This window comes from Lithobates pipiens, unplaced genomic scaffold (genome assembly GCF_037356315.1).
Source record: "Lithobates pipiens isolate NorthernLeopardFrog02 unplaced genomic scaffold, aLitPip1_a1.2 Scaffold_28, whole genome shotgun sequence".
In the NCBI taxonomy this organism is placed as follows: Eukaryota; Metazoa; Chordata; class Amphibia; order Anura; family Ranidae; genus Lithobates; species Lithobates pipiens.
In genome coordinates this window covers 57489881-57506265 of record NW_027507789.1, presented here as the reverse complement: position 1 = coordinate 57506265, position 16385 = coordinate 57489881, and the positions used below count along the sequence as shown (strand labels likewise).

The 16385-nt window shown below is 42.9% G+C and overlaps 1 protein-coding gene across 5 annotated transcripts in view; it reads right to left on the bottom strand.

Moving 5' to 3' along the window:
• Nucleotides 1-2321: 2321 nt before the first annotated feature.
• Nucleotides 2322-16385, bottom strand: part of SEPTIN9 (septin 9) — a 381698-nt gene continuing 367634 nt past the window's right edge. For all 5 annotated transcript variants that reach the window (XM_077459257.1, XM_077459258.1, XM_077459260.1 and 2 more), the window contains 2 exons: nt 8724-8775; nt 2322-4470 (listed from right to left, as the gene is read on the bottom strand). In XM_077459257.1, coding sequence (XP_077315383.1) covers nt 4338-4470; nt 8724-8775 — 185 coding nt within the window. In that variant the 3' untranslated portion in view covers nt 2322-4337. The remainder of the gene's footprint in view (nt 4471-8723; nt 8776-16385) is intronic.

Below are 16385 nucleotides of genomic sequence, written 5' to 3'. Positions count from 1 at the left end.
GCTCAGCCTGGTGCATTGATGCATTGATGGTACAATCTCTTACTGTTTTACCAGTTTAAACAGGTGCTCAAGATTATTCCTGATCAGCAGGCCCAAGATTTGACTGAGCTACCAGGGGGTTTTGCAATAAACACTATGAGAGATTCTATTCTCCAGGCCTCACGCCTTACGCTGGGGCTGGTGCGTATGCGTAAAATACTTTGGTTGAAAATTTCCTTTTTGCGGTGAACTGCTGTTTGGTGATGATCTGGATAAGTACATCCAAAAAATTTCTAATGGGAAAAGTACTATTTTCCCAGTTGGGAAAAGGAGTAAGCCTATTTCATTTAAATGAGACGCTTCTCCAGCGCCAGGAGCATTGGCCTCCAGGCAGTCTCGTCAGCACCCACCATCAAATTCAAGAGGTAAACCTCAGGGTCAACCCCAGGGACAAAAGATGAAAGAGTGGTGTCCCCCTTGTATGAGACCAAGTTGTCAGTGAGCCCACATCCCTAATATAATAGAAAAACAATCACTCAAGGAGAGTGTATATCCTCTAATGGGAATTTAAGTAGGGCTAATGCAAATAGATAATAGTATAGAAGTGGAAAGAGTAATATTTGTTAAAATTGGTATTTATTAGAAAAATCTAAAATAAATGGCTATGACATAAACCATAGTGACAAGTCCTTAATCATGTGAAAAAAAGGACAACAACAGTTACCATAGGTCAAAAGGGTGAATGTCCACTTGTTTCAGTCCACTCATGGGGCTTTATCTTCCAGCACTGGCTTACAATCAAAATAGCTTCTACGTCAAACTGCTACAACATACAGATAAGAGGATGGGTACTCTTACCGTAAGCTGTGGACACATACACCATACGGCAATGTGTCATGCGAGCTTGGGAGGCTAAATAGCCAAAAATGGTAAATGCCTAGCTTGATGGTGTCCCCCAAGGTGTGGCTTGAATCCGCGTCCACTTCGGTCAGAGTCCACGATCCAAACTGGCAGCACCGAGATGGATGGACGACCAAACTCAATCCCTCAAAAGCTAATCCGAGGATATCCGTCAGATGCTGACAGCATCCGAGTGCATTTTCGTGTGACGCAGACACACAGCCACTAAACAGCCAGTCCCCCCGCTTGGCTTGTAGTAATAAAGCCACAGATGTAGTAAGAAACAGAATCTATAAAAATCATATGTAGAAAACAAAATAATATCTCAGAGTAAGGATTAGATCCATCACAAGATGATCCTAGAAGTAGTAGCTATTAGTCCAGCAACTGCCGCTGCCATTTAACGCTCAGCCTGGTGCTTTTAGTAAATGTGCCAAGTGAATGCCTGTGTCACCAAACTTTTACATGCCCATTTTTGCTCGTGCCCCTCCGACAGCTGCAGCCAGCAAAAAAATACTCCTGCACTGGACATTGCTGCACGCCAAGCCCCGCCCCCTGTCACAGCGTCTTTCCTGCACGGGCCTTTGATCCGATGGGATCGGCGTGTGTGTGTGTTGGGGGGGTGACAAGGAGGAGACCCAGTAATCAAACCGCCATGCAGGGGTGCTAAAAACGGAGCGGCATCGCAATCATTTTGACTCCCCCCTATCCAGGGAGAGCTTTGTCCTCGTGGGGTGTTTTTTTGTTGTAAGAAAATTCCACCCCCCAATCTTACCGTAGGTCTGGGCTGTTAGCCAGAGGGGGATCTGCAGCTTCTGCTGAAACAGCGTGATCTTTGAGGAAGCATGACAGGGTATGTGCTTCTATACAGCCCCCCAGGTGGTGACTTTTAGGCATGACAACATTTACTTTTTAAAGGAGACAATTCATAGGAAATTTAAAAATTCCTTAGAAATCTCCACTTGCCTTTCCGGCCGCAGGGTTTTCTGTGGTAAAACCAACAGACCCAATCTTCGCCCCTCACGGTGGGCTCCATTTAAAAAAACCTTCAGGAACTGGGGCCTTTTTTTATCAGGGATCCGCATTGCTAGAGTTTTTTTTTTTTTTAGGATCCGCACAGGGCCAATCAGCACTGTCCAGAGGGGTCATGCAGCCTCATAGGACAGTCAGAGCAGGATGAAGACAACTCGTACAAGCTTTAACCAGTGCACGGCAGGACACCGATAGAAGTCACAAGACTGCTCTATACCGTCGATGAGAAAAGGTACTTACCAGTTTACATTTACTAAAATAATTACATTTCCATGTTCTGTGTACTGTGGGAGACCAGAGATAGTGAATGCAGGGTCCTGGGTTTAACACTAATAAAGACTCCAGTGGGCCAAACACATACTGGGCACAGCCATGCCAAAAACCCTTTTCAGAAGAAAAATTTGCAAATCTGCATTTGTAACATTTATTTTAGGAAATACATTTTAAAACACATCTTTATTATTTATACAAAAAGGACTAGTTTGTCATAATGCATATAAATCAAATAAAAGGCCACTTTAGGAAATCTGGGAATTTAAGCCAGAAAAAAAAAAACAAAAACAAAAAACAAGCATTACAAAAATGAAAACACATTAACGTTTCCTCTTAACAAAAGGACATTACAATAACATCACAGACAGGTTGGCAAGTGCATGGAGCTTCCTGTCTCTTCATACCTTAATCCTTAGCATGTGAAATATATATAAATCTTTTGGATGATATAGTTTTTTTATTTGCTAAAACATAGCAACTCGACAAGTAAATGATTATTTTTTTTTTTATTATTATTTTTACATTTTAATGGAGCGCAGCTTAGCAAGTGGAAGGATTTTTAGAGAAGGGTAAATCAGAGATTAATAATAGGACACTTTACAAATGAAAGGGCGACAGGTATACTTAGAAAAAAAAAAAAAAAAAAAAAAAAGATAAATACACAGACACGTTTATTATTCCTGCCTGGAAGGGAGCACATTAGTTTTCCACCCACTGAGTCAAATACATAGACTGGTTGCTTCTAGTACTGAAAAAAAGAAAAATGTGAGCATCGATTGAAATTTGATTTAAAGCGCATGCCTGGGCATCAAAAAAAAATATGAACTACCTATCTGAATATGAACATTTCCCATTGTTATGCCCTTATTAAAAAAAATGTGGCATGTATAGAAAAATATCTGTTGCTCTCCTAGAAATCTAGTGAGCCCCTAACATGCGTGGTATACGTTGCCCTGTCATCTCTGCCCCCTTTGGTTGGGTTACTAAACACCTCTGCCTCCTTTTCCATAATAATACAAAGGAGATGTGTTCTGTAGCTCAAGCGGAGAACAGAGAAGGGCAACAGGGCTGATTACGAATACAGTGCAGCAAATGCACAGTTTTCGGATTGCTACAGAAAGTGAGAAACTCACTGGATTTCTTCAGAATCAACAGGTATTTTACTGTACCTGCAATGTTTTTAAAGAGATAACAGAGAAATGTGCATGTATTGCAGAGATGTACTACATATAATTTTTTAAATTTTCCCTGACAGACACTTTAATACTACAATGCCATGTTGAGTGATAAATTACAAAAAATAGTGGCAATAAGAAGAAAAATATTGGAGAGATCAAAGAGGGGGGAAAAAAAAATAAAAACAGATAAATAACAAAAAGGTAAAAAAAAATTCATCAAGAAGAAAACTTGGTCTAATGAGGAGGGGGCAGTTCAACAGTTTGATAGACAAAGAAACGTAAGGAATTCGATCAAACCAGAAGGGTAAAGGAAACAACTGACAAATAAGGTTCTTCGAAAATCTCAAAAACAAAGCATTTTTTTTTTCTTAAAATGAATAAAACTTCCTTAATCCACTTTCAATCTCATCCGTTTTCCATCTTCTTTCACAGGAATAATAAATACCAATTCAGCCCACAATCCATAGATGAAATGCACTTTCACATTCACATTCTTTAATTTGACTTTCGGCACTTAAGAATGAAACAAAAAAAATTGACTATAGGACATTCTTGCTAGGAATACTTTGCTCTGAGCTCCCTGATGATAGAGCAAACTGCAGAAAGGTTTCAGAAAATGAGGAGAGCCAACTGGACTTACAATGAGCTATATCTCTATACAGTTCACCGTAGCAATGAAAAGGGTACTGCACAAATGTAACAAGGCAGTTAAGTGGCTCACACTAGTAGGAAAAGAAAAAGTAAATACAGATGTCTACCGTCCCCCTCTTAGTCTAATGACTGCCATGATGCCTTCTCCCTTTTATGGCACAAACTTGCAGATCAAGGCCCAGTCAGACCTGGAGACCTTGAAAATTAATGGGCTAACCTTCCTGTACTTCCTCCCCTCTATTCCTCCTGCACAATGTCACAGGAGCTGAACACACAGAAACTGAAGGACAGGATGAACATGATGGAGGGTGTACGATCCCAGGATTATATCTCGTTGGAAGAGTAGTCTTTTTCCGATGTGCCGTTGGAGAGCATGTTTCCTTCTTGAAGCCTCTTGACACGATATGCTTCAAAATGAATACTGCTTGTTATGTCTTTGATGTTCTGCATGTGCGTCCTGCATGGGAAAACCAGATAATGGAGTTTAGCATAGCAATGCTTTGCACTGACTCATTTAAAGGTAAATTTCAAAATGATGTCCATTCTAAACTCCAAAAAAAAAAAAAGTCACTAAATAAAAAATACATTTTTTATAGATTAGAAAGTTAAAATCTCTCTTTTTATTGCCATCTGTGCCCCATTTATTACAGGTACTTATATTGTGCAGTCAATTTATGCAGCGCTTTACACATATATATTGTACATTCACATCAGTCCCTGCCCAAGGAGCTTACAAATCTAAGGTCCCTTAAGCCGCGTACACACGGGCGGACTGTCTGGCCAACTAAGTCCGTCAGACAATCCGACGGACAGTCCATCCTACTTTTGAATGAACGGACTTGACCACACACGATGAACAGACAGTCCGTTGAAAGCTTGCGCGATGACGTGTACAGCACGTACGACGGGACTAGAAATACGACGTCCAATACACTGCAATGCAACCTTGGGCCGTGTAAATCCTTTCTGAGCATGCGCCATACTTAGTCCGTCCAACTTGCCTACTCACGAGCGGACTGTCCGCTGAAACCAAAGTTGGACGGACAATATTACGGAAATTCCGAAATACTTAGTCCGCCAGACTGTCCGCTGAAGCCCACACATGAGCGGACTGTCCGATGAAATGTGTTTCAGCGGACTAAGTTGGACAGACAGTCCACCCGTGTGTACGTGGCCTTACTCACATTTGTACATCTACTAGGGCCAATTTAAACAGGATCCAATTAACCTACCAGCATGTCTTCGGAGAACCGGAGGAAACCCACACAGACACAGGGAGAACATGCAAACTCCAGGCAGGTAAGTGAGTTGGTTGGGGTTCTAACCCCCCTTTGTAGAGAATTACCTTTTTGTCCCATAGACACAACAGGAAGAGGAAGTCTCTACAAAAATCCCTTTTTCCCTTACAGTAATGTGGTCTCCAAGCCACCCGAGAGTGCAACTCTACCCAATAGGTAAGAAGACAGCAATAAAACCTGACAGAGGTTCTAGTCCTTCCCTGCTTTATCCAAAAAAAGAAAAGGTTTTGATACAGACTGAGATACATTTTAGAGAAGCCTCCCTTCTTCAGCAGGCTTGATGAGGGAAGGTCACCTAAGATGCAAAACTCAGTCAAGATTCTCCAGAAATCAGACCAACCTAAGGTCCTAGTGCTATGGCTGTCATGACATTGTAAATTCCCCTACTAAAGTAAACGGGGCCAACATATATTTACTGGCTGCAAGAAAAGGAGATTGCCAGGGGAACTTCAAAATGAAAACTGAAGCACTCAGTAACTCTGGTTGAAGTTCTTTCCCAAGCTAGGTTTTGGCAAAATATATTAAATAGACAAAGTCAAAAATGTACTTTATGCTTGTAGTATCCCTTTATTGCTGGGCTCCCTGATGAAGGTGTCCGAACCTTCGAAATGTGTTCGTGTACAGTGGGGGCCAAGGTTCTGTGGAAGGAAGAAGGGACCATAACCTGTTGGATTCCATTATGCAGTGACTGTTTTTGACAGGTGCCCGCTCCCGCTTCAGGGTGACTTTGCTGCGGTGAAGTCACTCGGAAGTTTGGCTGCCCTCCTCCTTCCTCCAGGACATTCACAAAAGGCAGCGTGATTTGCACATGTGCATTAGAGTACCGGATTCGCTGCTAGTTTCCCCTACAGGAAATGGCGGCAGCAGCACCCAAGAGCTGATTGAAAAATTGGCTGGGGTGCCGACATCTTGAGATCTCTGGACAGGCAAGTGTCCTAATATTAAAAGTCAGCAGCTAAAGTATTTGTAGGGGCTGGAGCTCTGCTTTAATGTCAATCGTTTCCAGAAGGTGATGGAAGTTGGTCAACAGCTCTAACCAGGATCTAGCGTGTTTTACATTGTATGCTATTCCCTTTGTTGCTGCCTTTTAAAAAAAAAAAGTTCCGTCCAAGCCAACAAATACTTACCTCTGACTGGACCTGGGGTTTAATGGAGTTTTTTTTAATTATGTGGCAGGAAGAGTCGCTTTCAAAAGCAGCTGTGAAAACCCAAAAAGAAGGTAGGCAACAGACTGAGGAACTATGACCCAGAAGTAATAAGCCATTAAAGTGGTAGTAAACTTAGTTTTAAAAAAAATTGCTCACAGGTAGGGATTTTATGACAGAAAAGACCCTATTGGTCTCGTCTGCCATAAAAGCTTCCCCCTGCCTGTCAGCCGGCGTGTACACTAAGCCGTGTATGCGCACATTTATGGCCCAGATCTGTGCGGTGGTAATATGACTCTGGTGTGCATGCGCGTGATTGATGTAATCGCAGCCTGGCCATTCAAGCGACTGAATATACACACATGCACACACCGTGCCTTGAAAAGGTATTCATGCCCCTTGAAATTTTCCACATTTTGTAATGTTACAACCAAAAATGTAAATGCATTTTATTGGTATTTTATGTGATAGGCGCCTATAATTGTCAAGTGGAAGGAATGTGATGAATGGTTTTTAATTTTTTTTTACAAATAAATATCTGAAAAGTGTGGCGTGCATTTGTATTCAGCCCCCTTTACTCTGATACCCCCAACTAAAATCTAGTGGAACAAATTGCCTTTAGAACTCACCTAATTAGAAAATAGAGTCCATCTGTGTTTAATTGACTCTCAGTATAAATACAGCTGTTCTGCGAAACCCTCAGGAGGATTCCTAGAGAACCTTCGTGAACAAACAGCATCATGAAGGCCAAGGAACACACCAGACCAATCAGGGATAAGGTTGTGGAGACGTTTAAAGCAGGGTTAGGTCATAAAAACATATCTCAAGCTTTGAACATCTCACAGAGCACTGTTCAATCCATCATCCGAAAATGGAAAGGAAGAATGGCACAACTGCAAACCTACCAAGACATGGCCGCCTCTGGTGGGAGAATCTGTCCACAGGACAACTATTAGTTGGGCACTCCACAAATTTGGCCTTTATGGAAAAGTGGCAAGAAGAAAGCCATTGTTGAAAGAAAGCCATAAGAAGCCCCGCTTGCAGTTTGTGAGAAGCCATGTGGGGGACACAGAAAACATGTGCAAGAAAGTGCTCCGGTCAGATGAGACCAAAATTTGAACTTTTTGACCTAAAAGCAAAACGCTGTGTGGCAGAAAACTAACACTGCACATCATACTGAACACACCATCCCCACTGTGAAACATGGTGGTGGCAGCATCATATAATGGGGATGCTTTTCTTCAGCAGGGACAGGGAAGCTGGTCAGAGTTGATGGGAAGATGGATGAAGCCAAATACAGGGCAATCTTGGAAGAAAACCTGTTAGAGTCTGCAACAGACTCGAGACTGGGGCGGAGGTTCACCTTCCAGCAGAACAATGACCCTAAACATACAGCCAGAGCTACAGTGGAATGGTTTAGATCAAAGCATATTCATATGTTAGAATGGTCTAAAGTCCACACCTAAATCCAATTGAGAATCTGCAGCAAGACTTGGAAATGGCTGTTCACAGACGCTCTCCATCCAATCTGACAGAACTTGAGCTATTTTGCAAAGAATGGGCAAAAATGTCACTCTCTATATGTGCAAAGCTGGTAGACATCCCCAAAAAGACTTGTAGCGAAAGGGGGTTCTACAAAGTATTGACTCAGGGGGGCTAAATACAAATGCACACCACACTTTTCACATATTTGTTTGTAAAAATAGTTGAAAACCATTGATCATTTTCCTCCTACTTCACAATTAAGTTCTACTTTGTGTTGGTCTAATCAGATAAAATCCCAATAAAATACATTTATGTTTTTGGTTGTAACATGACAAAATGTGGTAAAAATTTCAAGGGGTAGAAATACTTTTTCAAGGCAAAGTGTATATATATATACATATATATATATGTATTTCTGAGAACAAAGGCCCGCAAGCCATAAATTTAACCAAGATAATGAAATACAGAAGAGAGAAGTATGTCTGACATTTTCACAGGGAGGAAGGAAGTAGCTGGTGTAAGGCCACAACGCGTCGGTTACAAGAAATATCACGCTTACTGCAACAGAGGATGCACAAAGGCAAAAAGGAGACAATACAGACATGGCATCATCCTTTCTCTTAGTAAAACACTAATATGAAGAGCATAATGCTGTATAAATAAATCGCCATATACTGTAAAATTCTGGTGGTATTTCCTTGATTAGGTTCATAAAACATGGGCGCCTCTAGATAGAATACAATACGTGATAAACTGCAGTAACACATTGCTGGCTGACTCACCTTATCAGAAGATCTCGCAAGTGAGCGAATTCACAATGACCAATGTTTTCCACTGCAGAAAAAAACAAAAAAAACAAACTATAAAGCATTTATTCTCATATACAAGATCAAGTAAAATCAGAGGAGCCAGCACTCATTTTACCAACTCATTAAATCCACCTATAAACTGCTGTATGTTATCAAGGGAAATGGCCGACTTAAAGCTGAACTCCAGACACAAAAATTAGTAAATGTAAATAATTTTACTTGGTATCAGCCTCTTGCAGTCTACACTATATTCTGTATAGCAGAGCTCAGAGATGCAAAAGCACCCAGCCATGAGTCCTGCAGTGCAGGAGCAATGCTGATACAAAGTGGGAGCAGAGTGACAAAGTAATAAAGTTGCTAGTGTGCGGTTTTTCCTTTCACTGTCCAGTCACTGAGTGGGGAGAGGACCTGTAAGTGAAACGGCAAAAAGAAAGCTTGAGTCCCCTGCCAGATAGGACTGTGTTGTGTAACTATTACAGTAATAAACCATGATGTAACACAACTTAATCTCAAAATAATTTCAACAAAGTCCAAATAAAGTGTCCATGTAATATCGTGCTTCCAGCCACCAGCGTGTATGGAGTATCTTCCAAATTGCCCAACGCCACCCATGCTTTGCATGCTTCCACCTTGTGTAAACAGTGAATGCTAATAATCTTAGAATCAAGGTTGAAAATAGTTTTTTTACATTCACAGTTTACACAAGGTGGGAGCATGCAAAGCACGAGTAGCATGTGATCATTTGGAAGATACACCATACACGCTGGTGGCTGGAAGCACGATATTACATGGACTTTGTTGAAATTATTTTGAGATTAAGTTGCGCGGCTACATCATCGTTTATTACTGTATTGGTGTAGGAGTGTGGTCAAATCAATCAACTTTGTGTTTTAGTAGCAAGTTGGGTCTTTGTTTTAATAAAGATATAAAACCATTTATTTGATTGCGCCGATTGTCTTTTTGTCACATTTTAAAGCTGTGTAACTCTTAGGACTAGATGGACAGAAAAAAAAGGTTGTAAAGTCTCAAGGTTTTTTTTGCATTCTTTGTATGAAGGTAAAAAAAAAACTCCAGTGTGCATAATATGGTAATGGAAAGAACATAATTTCACCATAAACCAGCTACAACCAGGTGCTCCTCAAGATTGGAGTGAAAAGAGTTATCAGAAGGAGTTGTCCAAGAGCCAAGGCCCACTTGTGGAGAGCTTTGGAAAGACCAGGAATTAGCAGGTACAATTGTTTCAAAGAAAAATATTGCACTCAACCGCTATGGCCTGTATGCACACTCACCACGCAAGACTCCATTGCTGAAGAAAAAGCATGTTGATGCTCATTTAAAGTATGCTGCACAACATTTAGACAAGCCTGTGACATACAGGGAGAATATAGTCTGATCAGACCAACATTTAACTCTTTGAATGGCATAATACACACCACGTTTGGAGGTCAATGGCACTGCACATCACCTCAAAAACACCCCCATATCAACAGTGAAGTTTGAAGGTGGGTACATCATGGTGTGGGGCTGTTTTTCAGCATACGGTACTGGCAAACTTCATGTCATTGAAGGAAGGATGAATGGAAAAATGTACCAAGACATTCTTGGAGGCTGCCCTCTACCAGGACGATGAAGATGAAACGAGGGAGGACATTTCAGCAAGACAAACACAAAGCCAAGGAAACTCTCAATTGGTTTCAAAGAAAGAAAATAAAGCTGCTACAATGGCCCAGCCAATTACCTGACTTCAATCCAATAGAAAATCTATTGAAAGAACTAAAGATCAGAGTTTATAGAAGAGGCTCATGGAACCTTCAAGATTTGAAGACAGTTTGTGTGGAAGAATGGCCCAAAATCACACCTGAGCAATGCTTGAAACATGGGGTGGAGAGATTTGGGTGGAACAGGGTCTCTGAGTTTAAAGGGATTATTCATGTAATTTCTGGCAGCTGAACAGAGAGTAGGTAAGTGACAGGGGCATTAAGGCAAACCTGATGCTTTGCACTGATTGAGCACATCATAGGTAGCCTTTCCAGTTGGCCCTTTAAGACCCCTTTCACACTGGAGGCGTTTTTTGGGTGCTTTAGTGCTAAAAAATACGATTTTTATAACAGCTTACCTGTAAAATCCTTTTCTTCGAGTACATCACGGGACACAGCGCCACAGTATTTACTGATGGGTTATATAGGCACCACTAGGTGATGGATACTGGCACACCCTAGACTGGAAGTTTAGCCCCCTATATAATCCTTCCTCTTACTGGGAGTACCTCAGTTTTATAGAAAAGCAATATATGTGTATAAGAAGAGGGGAGGGACCTCTGTGTCCCGTGATGTACTCGAAGAACAGGATTTTACAGGCAAGCTGTTATAAAAATCCTATTTTCTTTTTCGTACATCACAGGACACAGAGCCACAGTATTTACTGATGGGATGTCCCAGAGCAACTGAGGGGAAGGAGATACAACAAAAGTAGGGTGCAACCAGACCCGAGGACCTTGTACTGCTGCCTGCAGCACACTGCACCCAAAGCGATATCCTCATGTCTTCTCACATCCACCTGATATAATCTGGTAAATGTATGGACTGAAGACCAAGTTGCGGCCTTGCAGATTTGAGTCATGGAGGCTTGGTGATGCACTGCCCATGAAGCACTAACAGCCCTGGTGGAGTGTGCTTTGATTTGAAAAGGTGGAATGAAGATTGCCGATATGCACAGCACATGTTTTTCTGCCCAGATTAGGATCCGATTTACCTCTCCCTGGGCTGCACAACTCCTGGTGCCCCCTTGGTGATTGATATAAGCCACTGCTGTGGCAATGTCGGATTGGATCCTGACAGGACAACCCTGCAACCTTAATGTCCAGGCCTTTAGGGCTAGGTACGCCACCTGAATCTCTAGCATGTTGATGGGTAAGGTCCTCCCGATTTTAGACCATTTCCCTTGGACAGTCGTCTCTTCCAGAACTGCTAGCCAACCCAAAAAGGCTGGCATCTATTGTTACCACCTTCCAGGTAACTGGTAAAAAGGATTTCCCTATCCGCTTCGAATGAAGCCACCATCTTTCCCCATCAACCTCAAACAAAGGCAAATTGAAGGACCCTTCTTTGGCCTGACTTCCTGAACCAGCTCCTTTATGACACTGATTTTTGCCTGGGGTAAAAACACCCTCTTCTGGGTTGTATCTATGACCATAGTTACATAGTTCATCAGGTTGAAAAAAGACACACGTCCATCCAGTTCAACCTTAAAAACAATAAAAAATAAAAAAAATATCGTACAATCCAATATGCCCAATTTTATACCCAGGGGAAGGCAAAAAAACCCCAGCAGAGCATGCTCCAATTTGCTACAGCAGGGAAAAAAAAATCATTCCCGATCCCCCAAGAGGCAAATCGGATTTTCCCTGGACCAGACCCAAGTACTCTAGTCTTCTTACTGGTTTTAAAGAAGACTTCTCTAGGTTAGGGATCCAACCTAGGTATTCCAGGTAGTTGACTGTGGTGACCAAGCTTTGGTCTAAGCGGGCTACCGACTGGTCTATTAAGAGCAGGTCATCTAGGTACGCTATAAGCGTTATACCCTGGGCCCTTAATCTGGCCAGAGGAGGAGCCAGGACCTTTGTGAACACCCCAAGGTGCAGTAGCTAGACCGAAAGGCAGAGCTATAAACTGAAAATTATGTTTTTCCACTTCGAAATGCAGATATTTCTGATGAGCAGGGAAAAGAGGTACATGCAGGTATGCATCCTTGATGTCTATTGATGCCAGAAGTTCTCCTTGTAGGATGGAGACTACTGATCAGATTGATTCCATGCGAAAAGATCTAAATTTTTGGGAACCAGTTTAGATACTTGAGATCTTGTATGGGTCTGACATCTCCATTTGGCTTTGGCACCATGAAAAGGTTTGAATAAAACCCCAATCCCTGCTCTTGCATGGGAACCACCATGATTACTATTTGTGACAATAGACGCTTGAAAGAGAGACTTTTTTCCCTGGGTCTTTGGGAACACCCCAAAGATGGGAATTCTCGGAACGCTAGTTTGTAACCTAGCGTTAATGTGGAGACCACCCATCTGTCTTGAAAATCCTCCTGCCAGACCCTTGAGAAATTTTTTAACATGAATTCCAATTTTTTTGTCAGTAGGATCCCTAAGCATTTGAGCGTTGTCAACAGGACAAGTCAGTCTTTTATTCACAGAGGATATAGTGGCATCAATTGCCAGTATACCCCACATCTTTGTGAATTTTGCCTCCATAGGATAAAGTGTTGAAAACTTTTTAGGAGAGAAAAAAGGTTTATCTGGGTGATCCCACTCAGAATAAATAAGCTTTTCCAGCAAGAAATGAACAGGAAAAGCATGAGCAGCTTGAGGAGGCTTCAGTGAACTCAAACAGGACTTAGGTTTTTCAACCGACTCAGTTACGCGTAACTTAAATGTGGAGCGGACCATTTCAGTAAGAAATTGCACCAGCAATTTCTCAGCCTGTGAAGCTGAAGAAGGTCCTTCCCCCACTCAATTCCTCAGAAGAGGAATCAGTCTCATCCCGGTCCTCTGAGGGGGATTCTTCTCCCCTTTCACAGAGTTCCTCTGAGGGTCCTGGGTGGTAGACGGAGACCTAATGCGTTTTCTTCCATGTTGTGAAGATGCGATCTTTCCTGTAATCCACTTATGGTTGAGGGAAAAAAAACTCCCGAATAATATATACAGAGGCTGAAATGCCAGAAGCAGTTGCAGCCTCTGACCCTGACGGCTCACTCTGACCAGCCTCCCTAGGTCCTTCAGGCGGAGATGGTGCTGCAGAGGGAGATCCCTTTGAGCCCCTATTTCTCGGGGTATTTGTACCTCCCCTTCTACCCATAATGCCAAGCACAAATGCAGAGGTACTATCAGAAATGCACCAACTGCTGAGCAAAATAGTCCAGCAACTGCCGCTGCTATCAAGGCTCAGTCTGATGTAAATGTTGCCTGGGAATGCCTGTGTAACCCACACTCACATGTCCCCATCTGCTGTGTGCACCTGCAAAAGAGTGCACTTTGTAGCCTTGTATAGCCCGCGTTGTAGGCGTTAAACCACGCTGACTTCACGCTAATGCTCCGCCCCCCTCTTCCGACCAAAGACCACTTTTCCCGCGCAAAAGGGATCCCACATGGAGGGGAGACTGAGGCGGAGGAGAGCAGTGAATACACTTTCTTTGCAGCAATTTAGGAGCAGTGAATACACTGCTCCTAAAGTGCCCCGCCCATTGATTTTAACCCTTTTTTGGCTGCTAGTGGGGGTTAAAACTGTCAAATAGCACAGCTAAAATGATGGCACGGCTGATGCCTGGGCACTTTCAGTGTGAAAGGGCTCTAAAACTTTGTAAGGTCAGAGGTCTTCCATGGGCTTCACGAGCATGTGATCACTGTTATTTGCCATCATGGTGATCAGGAGCCCACCCCACCAGCTACTGATCATAAACAATGACTAGGAACTGTTTATGACAGCACAGTCACTGCACTGGGGGGGTTGGGGTCAAAGACTGAGCATGCTCTCAGCATAAACAAGGGACACCAGCTGTATACTTAATTTGGGTCACCTCGGTGTTAAAGCCCACCGCTATGCTGCTACATATATGTGTACAGCTGATGTTAAGGGGGGTCAAGGGCAGACTTGTAGCCTTTATTAACAAATGAACAATCATTTTCATTATTGCCCACCAGGTGGCAGGCATTAGCCAAGGCTGAATTGTAACATGATGCAGGCAATAAGGTTTTAAGTCACAATTACTTTCAGGGGATCTGCAAACAAAGCAAGTATCTTAGCAGAACTTAATGTGGGGCTGGCACTGACTTTTTCCCCCAAAAATCTTTTCGTTTGATTCTTATCCGTCATAATTATCCAGGCTAGTCCCCTTCATTTTACACTGCATATAAAAAAGGGGAAGGCTTTGTGTTATTTAACAAAGAGTTAAAATCTTCTCAGCGTTGGACACGCCACTCGTCTTAAGCCAAGGAACAACGTGAGCCTGTGGAGTGGAAAGAGGGGGTGGTGGGAGGAGAGGGGTGCGCGAGTAACCTCGATCTGAATTAAAAGTACAGACGTGGCAGGAGATGCTAGCCACAGATCATGTGCTGGCCTGGTCCAAGAGTCTGCTGGATATAGAACAGCCAGCAAGCAAAGCCTTGCTATACATCCAGAGGAGGGAAAAGGTGCTGAGATAGACTCAAATAAAACAGAAATAGAATCTCAAATAAAATCGGATCTAAGCAAAACCAGGCATTGCTATGTCAGTCACAAGACGTTCATGCACTTGGCTTTATTACTGAAGAGAGACAACAGGGTGCCCAAACCCATAGCAACGGGCCACAGAACTTTTACAGATATGCTGAAAATGCAAGTTGCTTGACATTCCTGATCAAATGACTGATACTTTCTGAGCCACCAAGCAGGCATGAAGACAAGTCAGAACTTGCGATCTGTATACTTGTTCCAGAACAGCGAGCCAAAAAGTATTGTAGTCACTGGATTAGCAGGGGAGGAGGCAAGTGGCATTTTCAAGTGGTCCTTCCAGATACCCAGTGAAGGGACGGACTATCCTTAGGTTATGCACAAAAATTAAACAGATCCTCCTACATAAGTTGTATCTGTCTATCTGCAGTCTTCTCTTCCCTACATCTATCTGTTCAAAAGTACTGAATTTACACTCTGCAGAGCTCAGCGAGGAGAGTTCTGATAGCCGATTGGAGGGAAGAGACACACCCCTCCACACAGCACACTGCAACAGGGCTGAGGCTGTCAGGAAAACTTGTCAGATTGACTCATGCTGATAGCAGAATGAAGAAGCAGACACAAATGACACAGTGGGGGAGAATACTAAAACTGGTGCAGCTGTGCATGTTAGCCAATCGCCTTCTAACTTCAGCTTATTCAATCAAAGAGGAACTACAATCTCTCCTCACATAACTTGTAATAAAAAAATCTTTGCTACTCTGAAGCTTCCCTCCAACCACGCTGCAGATTATTTTATATATACACTGTGATCAGGGCTCAAAATTTCAAGTCCTGAGCTACTAGCCAGGCCTTAAGGGTTACTCGCCACCAGTTGCCCCACCCAACCCCTCCCATGCCCTGCCCCCTAATCAGACCCTCATAAATGATATCTTGAAATGACACTTAAATGTTTTATGCAGAATTAGGTTACAAAATTGATTATTAACTTTATCAGTGCAGCCTCACCTGTGCCCAATTCAGCCTCACCTGTACAAAGAGGAAGAGGCAAGCCGCCCGGATCAGCAGAGAGTGATTGCCCGCTGTAATAGCTTTCATTTGAATTTCCTGCCTTCCCGTGGCTCATCGTCACATAGCCCCACCTCTTGGCCCAGCACCTTTAATAGAGAGAACGCCGGTCCAATGCGGGACGTGTGACGCCGCCAAGAGGTGGGGCTATGTGCCTTCCCGGGGCTCATCGTCACATAGCCCCATCTCTTGGCAACGTCACATGTCCCGCATTGGATCTATGCGACGATGAGCCCCGGGAACACAGGAAGTTCTAATGAAAGCTATTACAGCGGGCAATCACTCTCTGCTGATCCGGACAGCTCGCCTCTTCCTCTCCTCTCTCTTCCCCTGGCTGAAAGACCGTGCCGGAGGT